This window comes from Pistacia vera, unplaced genomic scaffold (genome assembly GCF_008641045.1).
Source record: "Pistacia vera cultivar Batoury unplaced genomic scaffold, PisVer_v2 Contig27, whole genome shotgun sequence".
Taxonomy (NCBI): domain Eukaryota; kingdom Viridiplantae; phylum Streptophyta; class Magnoliopsida; order Sapindales; family Anacardiaceae; genus Pistacia; species Pistacia vera.
This window is the reverse complement of record NW_022196079.1, coordinates 379,953-400,424: the sequence shown is the minus strand read 5'-3', so window position 1 is coordinate 400,424 and position 20,472 is coordinate 379,953. Positions and strand designations below refer to the sequence as shown.

Sequence of the window (20,472 nt, the reverse complement as noted above, 5' to 3'; positions counted from 1 at the left end):
TAGAAAGTGATAGTTACAAGATGTGGAAGTGGACAAAGTCTTGGGACTCAAGGCTTGATGAAGATTAAAGTGATACGTATAGAGGATGAGAAAAAGATACAAACAAATTTACGTAAAGGAGAACATGTGATGTCGTGATCCGAGGCCTTTGAAAACCGCGCAAACTTGAGTTATAAGCATATTAATATGTGGAAGGCCTATCTCATTGGTTTTGCTTGGCATCGGGATCAGCCTCTACAAGACATTCTGGCTGTATATCACTCCGCTCAATGCACACTTACTTTCACGATAAAGAGGCTCAGAAATTTGTGCCATTGTACGTATTAACAGACGTCCATTAATATCTCTAACACGTAAAATAACGTACATAAGACTCTCCTAATAATAATTCAATAAATTTATTGTATATGATGTGATCATGGACCACAGGGTCCCGCATTGTTTCCGTTAGTATTGATCGTTGAAGGACGATTGTGATGTGAAGCCTGATCCCATTAGATACATTGTTTCATCACACTGGATAGACGATATCCTCTGGATATAATGATAAGTTACATGGTGGCATGGGGTCCAATTCCAAGTTAATAAAATTCAAGTCAAATTACCAGAACTACCTGCAGATGGAGGAGGCCTTGTGGGCTTTAGTTCTGAAGTCTTTAATAGCAAAATCATGTGAGATTGGTATTGACACAAAAAAACTAGTATAATAAATGCGTAAGTTATCCATTTTCTGGAGAAACGTATTTGTCAAATTGGGATGACAGATTTGACAGCAAATGCAAGGGAGAAGCCGCATCTATTTTTCCTTTTTCGTAACTAGAGTGTTGGGACCATTCATAATTGACTAAACTAATTTTTATAATCTATTAAACATTCTATAAATTAACTTAAAAGATTAAATAAATCACATTATAATAAATAATTTTAAGATTTAAATAAAAAACTCAAAAAATATGATAAATTTCTTTAACTGTCAAACCAACCCTTTAAGATTAAAGAACCATATTTTCAATTCACTATTTTGTGAATTATGACCAATATCAATTCTTTTGTGTTGAAAGTAATTGTCAATAAATTAGATCTGGTTAAAAAATTTGCAGGAACTAAACCACATAAAACTAAATCAATATACAGTAACTAGAAAAAGGATATATGGAAAAATAATAAAAATCTGCACGAGGCAGAAAAGAAACATATGTTTATAGATTCTCCTCTAGAAAGCTTCGCAATGCCTAGTACGTATAAAATATAAATACGAGGGGCAGTATCTTAAATAATCTAAGTGCCGAATATTGTTGAAATTAATAATAATATTATTCTTTTGACAAATTATTCAAACACAAACCTAGCTAGAGCCTGGATTCACATTACATATGTAGCTAAGAGCTAGTTAATATACGTGATAAAATAATGCTTTTAGGAAAAAAAAAAATTCCGTTTCATGGGCTTGATCTGCATGCTATACTGGATTCCTCGATTTCTTCGGAACAAATTCATTACTCCAATTAAGCAAAACATTAAAGGGAACTTTACGACTTCCATCAGAACGTATATCAGGCTTCTCCCTCATGCACTCACATGCAAGCTAAGCTGGGGTTATCCAGCTGGGCTCTCCCTAGAGCTTTAATTTTCACTTTGTTTTGGGGTGGGGGGCAAAAGAATGATGCATAAGTGCTTCTAAATTAAATGAAAATAGCAGAAGTTTGAAGTGTAAATACTTTCCAAGGCTATCCGTCTTTAACTCTGGTTCCTCGGTCAATGCTATAACAAATTGTAAAAGCAGGGGCAAATTTGTGATTCAACAATCACGTCTATTTGCAACTTAACGACGTTAGCTTGTAAGGGTAGTTTTTGTCTTTTTGATTTAAAATATATAGTCAGCAATTCATCATCCCACTATGATTAGGTAAAGTTTCAGGTTGATAAAATTACCCCAATTGGACAGAACAACAGGCCCACTTAGCTTTTGGCAATAATGACCTATAATTTCTTAAGGCCCAAATTTTAAAACGTACCAAATAGCCTTCGTTCTCATTAGTTCATTTAGGGAAAAATAAAAGAATGGAATAATAAAGATAATTCTCTTAATTAATATGATAATTGATTTGGTAAGTAATATTATTTATCTTGCTGTCCTTAATTAAGGAGGTGTTACAATATTAAGTGTAGAACTCTGATTGGTTGGGATCCAAAGTATATTTTGTCACGGTATTTTTTATAGGATAGAACTCTAGACGTATTTACATTTGAGTGGAAACAAATAAATAAATGTATGAGAGGACGGAACTTATTGTTGTTGTAAATGTTGCTTAATTTCGTACTTAGGATTGTAATTGAAAGGTTTTTTTTTTTTAGAATGGGTTTTAATAAGGAATGTTTTGAATACTCAAAAACAAAATTTGGTGCATGCATGTATGACGAAAGGGTTTAGATTCGGATCTCTTGTCATATAATTTATCATAAGAATAATTTCATAGCTAGAACGATTATGTAGCAGTGAAGATTATAAAAAATAATAATAATAAACCGCTTGCAAATTGTGTTTATATTTATGAAAGTAATATTGATCAAGTTTAAGAGGTACGTCCGTACAACCTTTAACACCCTGTGGATGTGGGCATCTATGTATCCGTTTGTAATTCCTTGATTAACTTCACATACCATGCAGTATTATGATAATCAAAATGAGTGCATTAAAACGTGGTTTGGAATCTTGAGTAGCCAGCGGTTTGATCTTCGTTTCTAGAGAAAAAAAATAATTATTGGAGCAACTTTAATTTGCATGCAATTAATAATACTAATCAATATTTTCTTTTCATTTTACTTTTATAAAGCTAATTTTGGGATTCACTTAATTAACCTAAATATAATACTCAAGAATAACATCTGCAGAAACAGAAGATATAATAACTAATTATTGCTTTGAATCTATGTTAGGCTTGTCTTGTCTGTAGACAATGTTTAATTGGCATCTTCAAAAAGCCTTAAAAGAATAAATCAAATTATAATTATCTGCTACTTCATGAGTACATAATATTCATTGGTTTTAATCATCATACTCATAATTATTTACAGCAATTTTTTTATTTTTTTGTATATTAAAAAATAATAATACTAATATTCTACACGCTTCACGAGGCCAGATTCCTCATTTTCTAATGCGCATGACATGAAATAATTTGAATTTCTAATAATGAAAAGGAAACGAAAACAAGATCATGCGTTGAGTGTTCATAAATGGCTATACAAAGGAGTTATCGAAACCACATGTGTTTGATTTAAACATAAAGAAATATATATCATGTGAAAGTGATACAGCCATCACATTAATTTTTACAATACAGATAGGACGGCAGATTTAATATTCCGTATAGGCATAAAAGACGTAATAGAATTGATGAATTTGGATCTTTAAATCAGTTCATAGGATTTGGTTTATGTAGGGTAGGGTAGGGCAGGGCTGGCCAATTGCCTTGTTACAGAATAATATATAAACATGTACAATGATAAAGACTTTATATTTTATTAAAATCTTTAATACACAAGCTTTATGTCAAGTATGAAAGATTTGTTGTATAATTAAAGTATTAACTATAGCATATATAATTAGTATTTGTTTATTATATGGTTTTGATGGTTGCAGCACTGATCTAACCATCCAAAATAAAAACCGAACCGAAGCACTCATTTGCAGATTATAAACAATAGAATAAATTCTCAAAGAATATATTATATTGACAGGCATCTACGTGTTTTTAATATGAAAAAAAACATAAACATCTCAATCTGAATTTAGAGATGGTAAAAGATTCTCTGATATTGCTCAATTATAACTTGGATTTGTTTCTGAGTTTTGACTTGGTCAAAGGCTGAAGTCTGAAGAAGAAGGTTTGGTTCGGTTGTGTTTTTGATATGGCATAACTATAATGGAGGCCAGGCATGGGGATGCGAATATTTCACCAATCATGAAAACTCGTGTATGTATAGTTGTTCCACATTAATCATTAGCGATGGAAATACCTTATCATATTATACTAGATAAATACTTCACGTGTTATTATTTATTTTAATCCTTTTCTAAAATTTAAACATATTGCATAAGAAATTCGTCACAGTTATTATACATCTAGAGAGAAAACTATTATTTGATTTATTTGAAAGTAAGATAATATAAAAGAAATGAACAAAGTAAATAAATAGTCATCTATATGAAATTATATAATATTGGAGATTAATAATAATTTATTAGCATAGTAGTGCTGGAAAGAGTTTTTGTTATTTCATATGACCCCTCCAAGTTGGTCCTTTACGCACCTTGGTTTATAATTTTATTTTCTATTTAATTGTTTGTTTTTATTTATTTCCAAATTCCAAACACTTAAAAATTAAAAAGCCCATGATATCCCTTTCCCCCTTTCACATTCAAAACATACTACCAGCCAGCCAACACCCTCTCTCTCTCTCTCTCTCTCTCTCTCATATTCACTTTGAGTTTGACCCGTTGCCAGCCACCGGCAACTCTTTTCTCTTCTCCAATGGCGACCCCACTCTGCACTCTCTAGAGGATCTTCTTAGTGGAAACATATGTTGAGACCTCCTCTTTTTTTCACCAATAAAGCGTAAATAACCTTTCCTCTCCTTTCTTTCCTCTCCTTTTTATTTCCTTCCCCAAAACCCTAGCACCTGTCTAATCAGATCATAGACTGTAGGAACAGGACGAAGAAGTTGAAGAAGAAGAAGAAGAAGAAGAAGAAACAGAATAGGAACCTGATATATATTATATATATCTAGCTAGCCTCCTCATCTTTACCTTTTATATATTTCTTTCTCCTCTCTTCTCTTCTCTTCTATCCTCTCTGTGGGTGCTTTTCTTATATAAGATCTACATGATATCTTCTTTTTCTCAAAAAAATTTGCTCCAAGTGAAGTGAAAAGACAAGGAAGAGATTTGCCTCCATTTGCAGATCAAGGTTAAAAGATATGGCAACTTTCTCAAAGCACCTGCTTTTCAAGATATGAATATACTTTTATCCATTCACTACTTCTTGGGTTCTTTTGCAGTTTTCTCATAATTGCCTTTTACACATATCTTTCTTCTCTCATTTCTTTTTTTCATCTTCAACTTTGCAACTATCACCATCTCTTTGCAGGTTTCTTCAACTTTTTTCAACTAGAATATATTTGTTTTCTTTCCCAAGACTACTATATTTTCGATTCATCAAAGCTATGGATTCTGGTAATAGTAGTATGCAATCCTCGAGTGGTGGTGATGAAGAGTATGATTCACGGTCTGAGTCAGCTCCATCTTTCTTGAACCCTTCAAGTAACAACTTTGGTTCCTTATCAAACCCACAGTACCCTTCACTCTTCTCTCACCACCATAACCAACAACCCACTTACTTTGATCCTTCATCAAATTATCTCCATGCTCTCCCTCAATCTCGATCTCAACCTAACTCAAACCAGCCCAGCTCCTTGCTAAATCTTGACTTAGTTGGTTCTAGTAGCCTAAGATCAGAACCCAACTGCACCGACACTGGTAACCTACAAGGCTCATCCTCAACAAGTCATTCAATGTTAGCCGCTCAAGGATTCAATCGTGGTTCATTTCCAGGCTCACCATCCATGCAATCAAGGTTACTCCATGATCATAATGGTACGAGATCTTTAGCAGCATCCGATCAGATTAATGTTGCGAAGAATCCAAAGAAAAGAACAAGAGCTTCAAGAAGAGCACCAACAACTGTTCTCACCACAGACACGTCCAATTTTAGAGCAATGGTGCAAGAATTCACTGGAATCCCGGCACAACCTTTTTCTGGCTCATCGTATACTCGCCGCCTCGATCTTTTTGGCTCAGTCTCAGGCTCGGGTATAAAGGCAGGGCATGTTGAACCAATGGGACCTCTGTACCCTCTTCGTCCTACCACTCAAAAGTTTCAACCAAACCCCTTTGTATCTTCTTCTACTTCGGTGGTTGATGCTATTGCTAGTGCTAACGACAATGCTATAACCACCTCCATTTCAACTGCAAGTAACGCTTTTAATTCGCCTTCTATCAATAACTTCCAACTGCTTTCTGATTCAGGCCTCAATAAAGAGACTCATAATTTGTTGAACATGCAACAAAACCCATTCCAGTCTTTTCTACAGCCTCCTCTCAACCCTTCAAATATTACTGTGCCTGGTTTTGGTGGAAAATCTCAAGCAAGTTTTGGTATGCCTGGTTTCGAGGAATTGGCTATGAGCGGCCATGGACACGTTAATGCAAGCCTTTGCGGGCTATCGAGTCATGTAGCTTCTGGACAGGATCACATGAGGCCTTTCGATGGGAATATTAATGGGAATTCATCACAAAGGGTTACCAGTTGTAAGTTGAACTACTCGGCATCTTCATCAGATTTTCACCATGATAAGACTTTGGAGAATGTTTCTTCTAGGGGTGAAGGTACTGTTGATTCATGGATTTGTCCTTCAGATTAGGATTAATACTTGTATGTATAAGAACTTAACAGTGCAGAAGCCAGAAATTAATTACTTTTGAAGAGGGTTTTGCTGCAGAGATCGGTCATATAGTCTTTCTTGTTAATTAGAAATAAATATATGAAATTCAGTTTAGAATGTAGATACTATATATCTTTCTTCTTCCCATCGAAAATTTCAATTTGTTTTTGTTTAATATATGGTCACTTGTTTTGTTTGTGTTAAATAAATTTACTTGTTGGACATGGAACAACTATAAGATCAATTAGAAGCAAGATTTTCTTCCTCGTACTTTGTCTACTCGTAGAAAACAAATAGGTCGGTGCCGTGTTCATAAACGGGCATTATTCCTGAGTCACCTATGTCCATATGGACTTGTCTAGCCATTAGGCCAGACAAATGGCTGCTTGTAAAAAGGGTGGTCCAAGTCTTGTTTTTGAATTGCTATATCAATATGACAAGGGACCCTAAGTGCCGTGCCCGCAGGTTTAATCCGTTGATTCTGACTTGTTACCTCTTCATCTCCATACTTAAATTAATTACCATCGAATTTCATCTCCATACTTGAATTTATTTTTAATGTGACGACTATTAAGTTACTAATTTCTACTGATTTCTGTGTTATGAATTATCTTGTAATCATCATGGTTGTTACTTATATTGTTTTAATGACAAGGATCATGGGCATTTATCCTCGTGTTATGTCTCTTGCATGATTTAACATTTATGTCAACTTTTGAAGTAAAGAGATGATTAGGGGGAGCGATTGGTGGCAAGATTAGGGGAATCCCTACCTGCCGCAATCATAAACTACAATTTCATCTAATTACTCTTTGTTTTAATTTATTAATGCTTGTTGCCTTGCGGCCGGTCAACAATAACACAAGCACAACCCCATTAAAATTTGCTAAGCTATTAACGAATCTTTAATAAATCTCTTGGGGGAAGATTTCATTCTTAATATATTAAGTGTTTAGACATGTGCACTAGGTCTCTCATGCTCCCTTTTACACTGACCATTTCATTATCATTCTAACACAAAATCCTCTCTATCCATTTCCCGTACGCCATTCTTTATTGTTTTAATATTTTGTTGGTGTTGTATAAAAATCAAGGCCAGAAAATCAGATATTTTTAGTAAGGGGAGTTGTTAAATTATGATAAGCATGTGTCTCACGCACATCACTTACTCAATTAGATAATCAAACAAACAAATCTATTGGGTGGATGAATGCCTAATTCAATTCAATTATAAATATGCCCTATCCTAGATCTTCCCTCACATGCTCCATCTCCATCTTTAATTAGTACAACTATTAGATTATAATTAATACTCTTCCTAACTGATAATAACAAGTTTAATTTAATACTGACCAGTAGTAACTTGACAAATAAATTCATTAAAACAAGTGTAAATTAAGAAGGGTCATATATACATGAAACAAGATAACAAAAGGATATTGAATTGAATGATACAAATGGAATTAATTAAAAAAGAAAAAAGATAATGAAAATAATTTGGAAGAGATGATTAGCCATGGCAAATTGGAAGAAGAGGACATGTTGAGAGGATGTGGTGACATGTGACTCTTTCTCTTTTGGAATCATGGTGGCCCATGCCAGAGAATAATCTGGTTTTTAGCAATGATGATATATATTTTTTTCTTCTCTCTATCCATCTACCTCTCTCTCACTCAGTCTTCAGGGACATGTGAGATAAGAGATACACATTCACTATTTCCATCTGAATAAAGCATTACTTCAATTTAGAGCCAACCCCCCTAAACCTTTTATGCACTTTCAAAACACATCTTTCTTCAGGAGATCGACCATCTATTCAATTGCTGGATGCGACAAAAAAAAAAAAAAACTTACAGTTACCTATATATCAAACATATTTAACCCTTTAATAGGAAACTCTCCTTTTCAATTAATCTGCCTTTAACTATTAACTAATTCATTGTAATTTAACTTCTAATTTGGTTTAACTTTGCATGCGTAAGCAGTGATGAAAGCATAGTACAATCTGACGCAAGAGGGTCTATTTTAATATTTGAATACTCAGAAACCATGAAGTTGTAGCTTAGAGTTAAGACTTCTGCTGCGCGCAATATTAGACCATAAGCTTTGGATCCGGCGAGAAGATTTTGGACACCTTTGACAATTCAATTCTTTGGCTTACACAAGGGTTTGCTGAGCACATTATTTCAAAGCGAAGAATAATTACAGTTGTTAAACACTAATGTTTCAATTTTACGCAGAAGCAGATCCATGATTAATTCCATGCGACTAGTCGTCTTGGAATATTTGCATTTGCCGCACAAAGTATTCCATGCCTTCGAATTCAAGACTTTATTGCACTAGACATGCGTTGATGAAAACAAAAGTCTTGGGTAGACTGTATATTAATGATGTGCTCAATTTTTTTTTTGTTATTTAAGTACTTTTCCAGAGCAAGCCATGGCCCTCTCCACAAACATGTGATATCACAGTATCTATGGCTTATTATATATACATACAATTCATATGTATAGAATTTGGAATTTGAATTGGAATTGGAATTGATCGATCACCATAGCCTATTTATAAAATATAGGAAGGAGACCACAGCATGTATAATGTATAGAAGCCAATTAATATTGAAGAAGTTGGCATCCCTAGTTGTCTCTTTCATAGTGCAGTTAGGTAGCCCACTAGAGAAAAGTCCTTCGTTGGAAAGATCGATCGCCCAAAACCCACAAACATTGCTAAAATATTATATATAATAGTTAAAGTAGGTCAAGTTGAACTACCTAGTCTTTATAGACTCTTATTCATCTTTTGGCTCTAGAAGGTTTGAAATCCTTGGCTGCTTGAGAATTCTTCAACTGGTTTTGCTTTCACAATTTAACTCCAAGAACTTTCTTGTCAACTACTCATCTAATATATGTATATATATATATATATATATATTTCGTATAGTATTTGATTCCTTTTTCTGCAGCATGTTACGATCGATAATGCAGAGAATTCTTCAGCCTGATGGAAGGACACGAGCCCACCTCTTTATAATCTTGTCCACACCAGACCAAAGTTTCAAGACAGCCTGTGTGTTTAATTGTTAACAGTCATTATCCTTCAGTATAAACTGTGTTATAAGGTAAAAACTGGAAATTTTTGTAGAAGCTTTGACTTGTGAAAGTCATATAAGCTTGTTGTTTTTCCATGTTGAAACTTCAAATAATTAACGCCATACCAATGAAAACTACTTGATGAATTGCTCTGAATGTGGTCTATTATTAATTGTTACTGAAAATATTGATATTTAGAGACAAAGTTAGCTGGCTCCCTCCATGGATACATTAATACATAAATAGCTCATGAAAGGCTTAGATTTCAATTCATTTGTGTTTGTGTGTGAAGTGCTGCAGACATTTATAAAAACTTAACTATGTCTGCCTGAGCAGGTCTTACGTGATTTTCATGAACCCCACATGTTCCCCACTACCATTTTCCTTTTCGATAAAAACTTTACATATAAGATAATTTCTTTATTAAAATGTTAAGTTAAAAATAGCCTTTGAGATTTGTGATGCTAATGATCAAAGAAGTAGATTTTACACAAGCTTTTTTTTTTTTAGCCATTGTGTGTAGATAATAATTAACCAAATCAATTCATATCCCACGAATATTCTACATTGGAAATTGTTGTAGAATCCTATCTAAATCACCATACAATGAGTGCCTGTGGGGTTCCTGTTTATGTTATTATTCTCTTCCTCACTCTTCTTCTTCTTCTTCTTCGTATTGGCAAAACTTTATTTTACAAAAATACCCACAATTTATAATTAAGATATTTAATTTTATTTAATTATTAACATAACGTCTAATATCTAATCACTGTCTAATCACATAATGTAACATGATTAATCACCTAAATTATAATTCATAATAAAACAAAAAGGAAATAGGGAGGGGGAACATTTTGCTGAATTGTAAAGGTTATATTCCGGTAGACAAAGCTTCAACTACTCATTTTTTAAATTAAAAATAAAAAAAAGAAAAAACTGGAACGACGGGGCGTTGAGTCACAGCAATGTGACGTATAATACGACGTCAGTGAGAATTGAAAGAAAAACACGTGTCATAAGGAGGGGAGAGGGCGCGAATGAAGGAAGAGTAATCCAAGTGTACGGTTAGATGAAAGATCCACGTGGGAGATGAAGATCATAATTAGATGGATGATGTGGTGGAGCCCATTTGGAGGAGTAGAGGCGGTGGCTGCCTCTGCCTCTGCACCTGCTAATCATATTTGGACCGTTGCTTCTCCTCTCTCGTCGCTTTCACTTTTATGCCTTCCCTCACCTTCACACCTTTCTCACTTTGCCCCCTCCAATCTCATCTCCATGCATCAATACTTTCGTTAAATTGTTTATAGGCCCAGCCCATCATTTTCCAAGCCCATGCCAAAGCCCAATAACAGTACCCTTGTTGTATCTAAGCTCAACTCAGAAGTGGCCTATGAGCATGGACCCCGTCACATTTTGGGCTTCACTGTTGAACGGTTGGTCCTCAGCATTCAACTAATAAAAGGGCCAACACATTTCAAGTTTTCACATCCAAAATTGTTCCATTAATCCATTGCAAAGGCATCTTAGCTGTAGCCCCTTTATTTCTTTTCCTTTATGAACAGATTCGCAATCAGGTTTTACTGAATGACGTATGCTATGTTTATCTGTTACATTCTCCTCATTGATTTTTGCCCATTATCACTACCAATAAACACATATTATAGCATTTAATTTCCTATTATATTTGAGCACATACGGAAACTGTTAATTGAAGGTCAAGCCCACCAAAAATCCCTCTTCTTACACGTAACACAAATAAATCTTTTATTTCCCATAAACATAGCCATTTGTCATGGACCTTGTCGTCTTTATCTCTTACAAGACAACGTCAAAACCTTCAAATCCGACACTTGCTCTCTACGTTAACCAAACAAATAGCACAACGCAACATAGTAGCACCAAACACAGGTCTGAAAAAATGAAACCAGAAACGCTGACTCTGGTTCTGGTGAACCTTGCGGGGATCATGGAGAGAGCTGATGAATCTTTGTTGCCTGGAGTGTACAAAGAAGTTGGTGCAGCCCTGCACACAGACCCAACTGGGTTAGGCTCTTTGACCTTGTTTAGGTCCATTGTTCAGTCGTCTTGTTACCCAATTGCAGCTTACCTGGCGGTGCGCCATAACCGTGCCCATGTTATCGCGCTTGGTGCATTTCTTTGGGCTGCTGCTACCTTCCTTGTTGCCTTCTCCTCCACTTTCTTTCAGGTCAAAAATATATTAGATTTGAAATTTTGAGTAAAATAAAATTGTTAGAATGGTTTTGTCACTTATTTGGTTGATCAGAAAAGGAAATAGAAGTAACTAGTTCTGGTATTTGAGTTGTTTATGGTTGGGGAATGAAGAAAGTACAAGTCAACTTAGTCAAATTGTTGAATTGGTATTAGTAATTAATCAGAATTTGTGAATTGTGATCATCAAAGTTTTAATTTCTTTTTCTTTTATGCTTAATTTTGATCACGTAGTGAACTGAAAGTGGGTGGTTGAAATGTTAATTGCTATATAAAGTAATTGTAGATTGCTTTTATTATTAACTTCTAAATTTCTGCATATGGTATTGATTGTTGCTTTCGGATGAAGGTATTAATTGAGCTTCTTTTAATTTTTATTTGCGAAGGGGTTCGAACAAAACAAATTAAGAACTCGTTATAATTCATTTATAGCTTTCTGAATGTGAAACTCTCAATTTGGTGCAATAATACACTTATCTTTGATAAACTAATTCCAAATAAGATAAGAAGTGAGGAAGCTCCTTTTTAATCTCAACTGATTGAGAACCGCACTCTGTTATTTTTGGGACAAAAACTTAATAGGTTTGGAATAGCCAGTTCCTTTTCAAACCAGTATTACACAGAAATGCAAGAGAGTAAGATTGCTGCCTAGTGGGACACGAAACTGATAAAAAGTTTAAGGATAGAAATTTATATTGAATTGTGAAAATTGTCACGACCAGCTAGCTAAGTAAACTTCATAGCTAAGTGAACTTAATGGCAAAGGAACTTTAAGGATAAGCATTATCCATTCCCAAAGTTGCCACCTAAGGTTGCCACCTAGTATTACTTAAGGATTAAGTATACAATGTATCTAGTCATATCTTTGAGGAGGTTTAGCCTATAAATAGGTCACTCCCCTTTGTAAAGTTCATAAGTTGTTATCCTTCAATATAGAATTTACATTGTCTCTACATTATCTCTCTCATTTGCATACTGTTAGTCTTTGAGTTTGTGTGAGTGTTAGGCTGCTTAACACATTTCCGAAGTGTTAAAACCTATAGGTTTGGCGGAGTTTGGAATAGCCTGTTCCTTTTCAAACCAGTATTACACAGAAATGCAAGAGATGTAGGGATTCTGCTTAAGTGGGACACCGAAACTGATAAAAAGTTTAAGGATAGAAATTTATATTGAATTGTGAAAATTGCCGATTTTGATTTTGGGGTTGAAATATTGATATTTAAGATCCATAGTTAAGTTTCTTTCTCATTCCTACCTTATCTTATGAATTACACAAATCTTTTTAATTTCCATGTAAAGTAGCAGGCAAAAAGAAATAGGGACTTAGGCATAAGGAGTTTGACTTTGATTGTAGGAACTAGAGATGCTGTTGCAGTCCACAATAAGTTAGATTTATGCCATCTAACAACAAAGGCCATTTCAGATGTTTGGGTAAGAATAACTTTGGTGAAGAAACCATGTGAAATGAGCATAGGATACGCAGTTTAAGTTATGATCTGAAACCAATGTGATAGTATATGGTTTCTATTAAGTTGTTCGGTTCAAGTCACAAAATATTCTAAATATTAGAATCATATCTAAGAAAAAAATGAGTGTTTTTTTCTGGATTGATGCATTTCTTGAAAGTCTGGTCTTCAGTAATGTGTACATAAAATTTTCAATACTTCAGAACAAACTAAGTTTACCACGACATACCAACTAGGTGTATTTGTATTAAAGTCATTTAACTTTTGTTGAGCAGGTTGCATTATCCAGAGCTCTGAATGGGATTGGCCTTGCAATAGTTGCTCCTGCAATTCAATCCCTTGTTGCTGACTCAACTGATGATAGCAACCGTGGTGTGGCTTTTGGATGGCTGCAACTAACAAGCAACCTTGGTTCAATTATTGGTGGTCTCTTATCAGTAATGATAGCTCCTATAACATTCATGGGAATTCCTGGTTGGAGGATTGCCTTCCATCTTGTCGGACTAATCAGTGTTGTGGTTGGTATTTTAGTCCGCCTTTTTGCAAATGACCCGCACTTTTCAGATGATAGGACAAAAACTATTGACCAAGTTTCAAGTAAATCTTTTTGTTCAGAAGTAAAGAACCTCGTTCAGGAAGCCAAATCTGTTATAAGGATTCCATCTTTCCAGATTATTGTTGCCCAGGGGGTTACAGGTTCATTCCCCTGGTCAGCTTTGTCATTTGCCCCAATGTGGTTAGAGCTTATTGGATTCTCCCATGGGAAAACCGCATTCTTGATTGCCTTGTTTGTAATTGCCAGTTCCCTTGGAGGGCTGTTTGGAGGTAGCATGGGGGATTTCCTATCTATTCGTCTTCCAAATTCAGGGAGGATAATTCTAGCTCAACTAAGCTCAGCATCAGCCATCCCTCTAGCTGCAGTACTTCTGCTTGGTTTACCTGATGATCCATCCACAGCAGTGATGCATGGTTTGGTCCTGGTCATCATGGGGTTGTGCATATCATGGAATGGTCCAGCTACAAACAAGTACACTCTCTTAAAAATACCTTTCTTCCTCCCTTTTTTTCTCCATAAATTCTGAGCTATAATCACATAGTGAAACATTATGGGTATTGGTTTTCAGCTAATATTTCTTTTATCTCCTGGTCGAAAGAGGAAAAAAAAAAAAAAAAGGAATCTAGTTGAGTTGCTAGTTATTTGGAATTTCATGCAAAAGAATGCATTTTTTCTTTTCAATTTCCAAAAGCATGGCAACACAAGTACATCAGCTAGCATTAATTAAATGATATAGGGAAAACAATACTTATTTCAATAACTTGGATAGGATGATGTGTATAAATTATTTTCATATGGTTTCAAATGCTCTTCAATAAAATATCATGAAGTGCTTTGAAAAACAAGAAGAAAAATGGGTTGTGTAGCTTCAAGAAATAGGATTAACTTTTGCTTGAAAATGGATCAAACTTCGAAACTATGTTTTTATTAATATATTAACAAATTTTGCAATGTGGTCTATGCAGTCCAATTTTTGCAGAGATCGTTCCAGAGAAATCTCGAACTAGCGTCTATGCTCTAGACCGATCTTTTGAGTCCATACTCTCGTCATTTGCTCCACCTGTAGTTGGGATATTAGCTCAGCATGTTTACGGTTATAAACCTGTTCCTGAAGGATCTACTGCATCTGAAGAAATTGCTACAGATAGGGAGAATGCTGCATCATTGGCTAAGGCACTGTACACATCAATAGGAATTCCCATGGCTCTCTGTTGTCTCATCTACTCGTACCTCTACTCCACTTATCCAAGAGACAGGGCGAGGGCAAGAATGGAGGCACTAATTGAATCAGAAATGCAGCAATTAGAATCTGATGATTGGCCTGCTGGTGGAGAATATTCCCAAGTTCAGTTATCTGGATCAGACGTGACATACAGTAAGGAAAGAAGTGTTATTGAAGTGGATTACGAGGAAGATGGTCTTGATCTTGATGAAAATGATGAGAAGATATTACTTCACCGCCAGTTGACATTCTCCAATTTAGGTGAATAGCTAAAGAGGCCTTTAATCTTCATGACAATGATGAGAACATACGGTTTTTCGTGTTACAGTTTTTGCTTCTGGTGAATATAATCCCCAGAAAGCTGAAGTTGGCTCTATCTACTGATCTGAAAATTTGATAAAGTCTTGGTGTAAATCGTGAAGAACTTTCAAGGATTCTGAAGAAGTGAAAGATTTGTCCATGAATTTTGTAGAAGCCATATAATATAGGGTTTGGTCGAGATCTTCAACCGGAGATAAATTTTGGAAAGACGTCAACAAGAACCAATTATACGTATAAAAATGTCATAAAACATAGGATTTAGAATTTATCTTTCGATTTGATCTAGTTCCAATTCCCTATTTTGAATTACATGCTGTGAAGCATACCAAAGCATTAAACGAACAGTGAATTCTGTAAATTTGTTTTGCGATATTTTGAGAATTAATTAAAATTTCTGTAAGTGAAGAGAACATTAAAGTTTATGGAAAGTAATGAAGTTGCATCCTCAAATAAATAAATCTGAGTAGTAGAAAAGAACTTAGGAGTCGTACTTAAATATGATCAAGAAGGTTTACTCTTTTCATTGATTTTCTAGATTCAAATTTTACTGTCACCTACTACGATTCAATGGGCTCCAAGGGATTAGTTGATATGCTCCACAAGCGAGCCAGACACCCCACTTATCAAAATAAAATAAATAAAAAAAGCACAAGTATTGTACTCACGCGCACAGGCATCTAATGAAATTCATATATACAGACCTCTCCATCATATTCCTATATACTGGATAAACACATCCATAACAACATGCAGTTATACATATATTTTGACTTTTAGTTTTGCAGATGAATAGAGTTTTAGTGAACCAAACGGAGAGCAGTGCCCAATGGTGCACTAAATGCTTATTTGGGTTTGGCAGCAGTAAACATCACAAAACGTCCATTCCTTGTGCACGTAAAACCAACCAGGCCACAAGCTTTGCAGAGATCTTCTAGTTCACGTTCAGCTAGGAAAGCATAGCTGCCTGATATTTGCATAATGTTCTGTAACAGGAACCAATATCCACCATTAGCTTAAGTGAAGACAACACTTAACAGATATAATATTGATAAAAGTTTATGATCCACTTTAAACAGAACTTTAAGATACTACTAAACCAAAAGATTAACGTGATAAAACTAGTCAGATTTATAAGTCTTTCTTAAGACTATCTATTCCAATGGAAAATGTTTAACTGCATCCCCAATTGTAGCTGTGTATATGCAAGCAGAAAAAGCATACCTGGCGAAAAAGCCTCACAAATGGAATAAAATTAAAAGGTCCATCAAGGATGTAGGTGGAAGCCACAAACACTCCTCCAGGTCGCAGAACTCGACTTATTTCAGCTACCTATGAAGTATCCACCAAATTGTTAAAGGTTAAACAACATATAAGTAAAGTAAAAACAAGATGTATGGGAAGATAAAACAAGTATATTTCCAAGAGTGATTGCGAAAAAGATTGAAGAAGTAAATGCTTACAGCTGTTGATGGTGAAGGCCAACAGTGTATAGCAGCACCAGCATGCAATGCATCCACCGAACTTGATGCAAAAGGAAGTCTAGATATATCAGCTCTAACCAAGACATAGTTCCTGAAGGAGAGGAAAAGGCACAATCAGTTACAAGTTTAGATTCTCAAATTATACAAAATATGTTTTAGAAACTTGAGCTCATACTCTTCAGGAAAGTTCTCTTCCTTCTTGATGAACTCAAAACATTGCTGCAGCATGTTCTCCGAGTAGTCCAAAGCAACAACAAGAGAAAACAATCCACTCTTAGCAAAAAGTCTCGAGAACATTCCACTACCACAACTAGCATCAATGATATTTCCACCTAAAACAGGCTTTAGGTAATCTTTCATCAATTCAAACTGCAATTAAGATCATATTATCTGGTTAGCAACTCTAATTAGGAAGAATATGAAATGACAATGACACACTTTAACCTACAAAACCTACAAATTATTTCACATCAGCCATAAAATGATAAACAGGCATTTCATTTTTGTTCGCAAAGCGATCCAGTTCATCATGTTTTTGGCAGCACGAAAACAAATTTTCTTTTTCAGTACCATCATCAGAAATAGAATGGTTGAAGATTTGACAAAGTGACTTTCTTTTCGTGTTTCCAGTTCAAGAATAATGATAGTTTCTTGTTTCTGCACTACAATTCTATTAAAAAAGGTGGATTGGTTTAGTTCACTTGCAAAAACATGTTTTACATTATAAAATGTTAATATATGTAAGCCCTAAAAAGCTGAAAAAAAAAAAAAATGATTTAACAAGAAGCACCTTCTTAAAGTTTTTACAAACGTTGTTGCTACCCTCATGAAACGAAAATGTAATTGGGATAATGAAGAGACCCATTTTCGCAAAATCTTATAAAAGAATGAACACTGCAGAATATATGCAACAGAGAAATAATCTAGTCATATACCTCCTTCTCTGGGCCTGGAAAACCACCCCATATAAAATTTTGACGCCAACCCCTCTCATAGAGAAATGATACTAAAGGAGTCCTGATCCAACAAATGTGAATATACATAGTAATAATTAGACTTCAAAGGTAAGATATACAATGAACACGTTCATAATATGCATTATAATAACAAATATGACATTAATGAAAAAAGTGTAGAGACGTATCCATGCCAATAAACCACACACACACACACACACAAAAAAAAAAAAAAAAAAAAAAAAAGGCTCCTGAACAATAATAGATAGAGATAACAAACTACTCTAAATCTCCACTGCAACTTGTCCAAAATATATATATATATATATCAATCCCTAACAGATATCAACTCACTCAATTCAAGAGTGTATTACTGCTTGTTCCTAAAGTCATAATAAGCATTGAAATGAAAATACCTGAAAAATTCAGTTGCTAAAGGCATGGATTCACCATAACCTTTGGCCCCACTAGCTGCTGTTAAATCAAAATGTGTTTCTTTCCCGCTGTAAGTCTTCTTACAATTATTACATTGCAAACTAGAACGAGGTATAGATCCCCTGGAAGAACTCAACACAATCAAACCAACAACCAAAAAAACAGATAATAAGAAAATTGAAGTGTACGTCACTCTCTTTATATCAAGATTGAAATGACTTACACAGACAAATACGAATCTCCAATCCACATCACGGGCTCATAACATATGGGGCAAGCTAATATTGTCTTGTTCGTGTTAACTTCGTTTTCAACAACAATTGGTTCCTAAACACAGACAAATTATGTTACTGAAATAAACATAAAATTTAATCATTCAAGTGAGAGATAGAAAACTAAATTTCACATACCGATGGTTTAGTTTCAACGAAGGCTGTTGAAGAAGCACGAACTTTCGCAACAAAACTGCGTTTCAAGATGGAACTGGTTTTGAAGAAACAACTTCTCGAGCCAACAACCGGTTGAGTCGGAAGAAATCCCGACCAGAATTTGATGGTAGTTACTGTCGCCATAAGCTAACTCTCTCTCAAATTGTTGAACTCCGAGGAGTTGATCTCACTGGTTTACAGAAGTGAAATGTTTGGTTTAGCAACAAGAAAGTGAGAGAGAGAGAGAGAGAGAGAGTACAGAACGTGTGCTAACGCCTAAGCCTAACAGTTACCGTGAATTTTAAAACATCTGGTGGTAATGGAACGGTTAAAGTGGAGCAAGCGGGAGTTGTGTCGTGTCGGTTAGTGGGTGTTGGGGCTAGGCAAAGGCAATGCACGTATAGTGGACTCTTGTATTTTGGATTTAATAATGGGCTGAGCTTCTAGAATATGACCCAATTTAGAAATCCATGAATCACATGCTCTCTAGTTTATGAAATTTTGTTGCAATTACCTGTTGGTGATGCCTTCAAGAATATATTCTTTTTGTGTTTGTTGATATTCGTTGATGCCATATTCGATTAAGTTTTTTAAGAACTAAAAAAATTATATTATTATTTGTTATCGGCCTATGAAAAACCATTGAATTGGTTTCTCAACTCCTTTCTTGGATATACGGGGTAATGTATTTGATTAAAGATAATAATTGTGAACTAAATATGGCTGTTAATACATAATAAGGGAGAGGATTTTACGCAGCTAAGGCAGTATAAAATGATCAGTTATATAGCAAAATCCGCTACTTAAATTCAAACATATAAAAACTGATGGAAATGAAATTTGATAAAAAAATATAATAAAAGTCAAATTTATAGGTGTTGGAACTAAATGACAATACCCACAGATCAAATATCACACAAACCACACAGAAAAAACAAGAACCAACACAAAACACAGATTTTACCATGGTTTACTTATCCAAATTGGACAAGCTACGTCCATGTTGAGTTTCGAAAATGGGCGAGCTCGCTGCACTACTTATTAGAACAAGATTCAACTAAGAACAAGTACAAACTCAATCAAACTCTCAACAATTACAAGAAATCCTCATAGTAACTAATCCTAAAGATACTCACCTGGAATCTCCCAAGAACAAGAGCAAGGAAGCCCTCCTAATTGACTAACGGATTACCCAATCACACAAGTTACAAAGATTTCAAAGATCGATCTAAGACCTTTAATAGAGAGAAAAACGTGAATGTGAAGCTCTTCAACCAGAGACAAAAACACAACTCTTTTTACTATGCACTGCCCTTTTTATATTGTTGACTTAATGAAACTTCTTAGCCATCAGATCATATGTGGATCAATGATCAAGATTCATCATAGACAAATATCAAAGTGCAACATTTCATTTGAGCTCCAAAACTGCATCGTTTTAATCTTCACTTCAACAATAAGGCTCTGAGTAATACAAGATAGATGTTGTCTAGTTTATGGAAGCATGGCGTTGACCTATGACAGGCTACTCAACACCAACCATTATATACTTGAGTAATACTATACTTGCACCATTTTTTTACACTATTTTGTAAACATCATGATGTGACATATGCTACAACCACACAAATTCTATTATAATATTAAAAATTTGTGTGGTTGTAACATATGTCACATCATGATGTAATGAAAATTGTGTAAAATAGTGATGTAAATGTAGCATTACTCTATATACTTTCGTAATGATTCTTTCCATAAATACACCAAATGCAGCAAATCTTAATG

General features: G+C 34.8%; 3 protein-coding genes across 3 annotated transcripts; 2 read left to right on the top strand and 1 right to left on the bottom strand.

Moving 5' to 3' along the window:
* Positions 1 to 4,530: 4,530 nt before the first annotated feature.
* Positions 4,531 to 7,049, top strand: LOC116133414. The gene has a single exon (XM_031419113.1). The coding sequence runs from the start codon at positions 5,227 to 5,229 to the stop codon at positions 6,481 to 6,483; it is 1,257 nt and encodes a 418-aa protein (XP_031274973.1). The 5' UTR covers positions 4,531 to 5,226; the 3' UTR covers positions 6,484 to 7,049.
* A 4,312-nt stretch (positions 7,050 to 11,361) lies between these two features.
* Positions 11,362 to 15,809, top strand: LOC116133440. Its single transcript, XM_031419144.1, has 3 exons — positions 11,362 to 11,799; positions 13,564 to 14,315; positions 14,810 to 15,809. The coding sequence occupies exons 1-3, from the start codon at positions 11,386 to 11,388 to the stop codon at positions 15,333 to 15,335; spliced, it is 1,692 nt and encodes a 563-aa protein (XP_031275004.1). The 5' UTR covers positions 11,362 to 11,385; the 3' UTR covers positions 15,336 to 15,809.
* A 249-nt stretch (positions 15,810 to 16,058) lies between these two features.
* Positions 16,059 to 18,896, bottom strand: LOC116133443 (uncharacterized methyltransferase At1g78140, chloroplastic). Its single transcript, XM_031419148.1, has 8 exons — positions 18,670 to 18,896; positions 18,483 to 18,586; positions 18,241 to 18,381; positions 17,804 to 17,885; positions 17,044 to 17,237; positions 16,848 to 16,959; positions 16,609 to 16,716; positions 16,059 to 16,370 (listed from the first exon to the last, which is right to left on the bottom strand). The coding sequence occupies exons 1-8, from the start codon at positions 18,829 to 18,831 to the stop codon at positions 16,230 to 16,232; spliced, it is 1,044 nt and encodes a 347-aa protein (XP_031275008.1). The 5' UTR covers positions 18,832 to 18,896; the 3' UTR covers positions 16,059 to 16,229.
* Between the last annotated feature and the right edge of the window lie 1,576 nt (positions 18,897 to 20,472).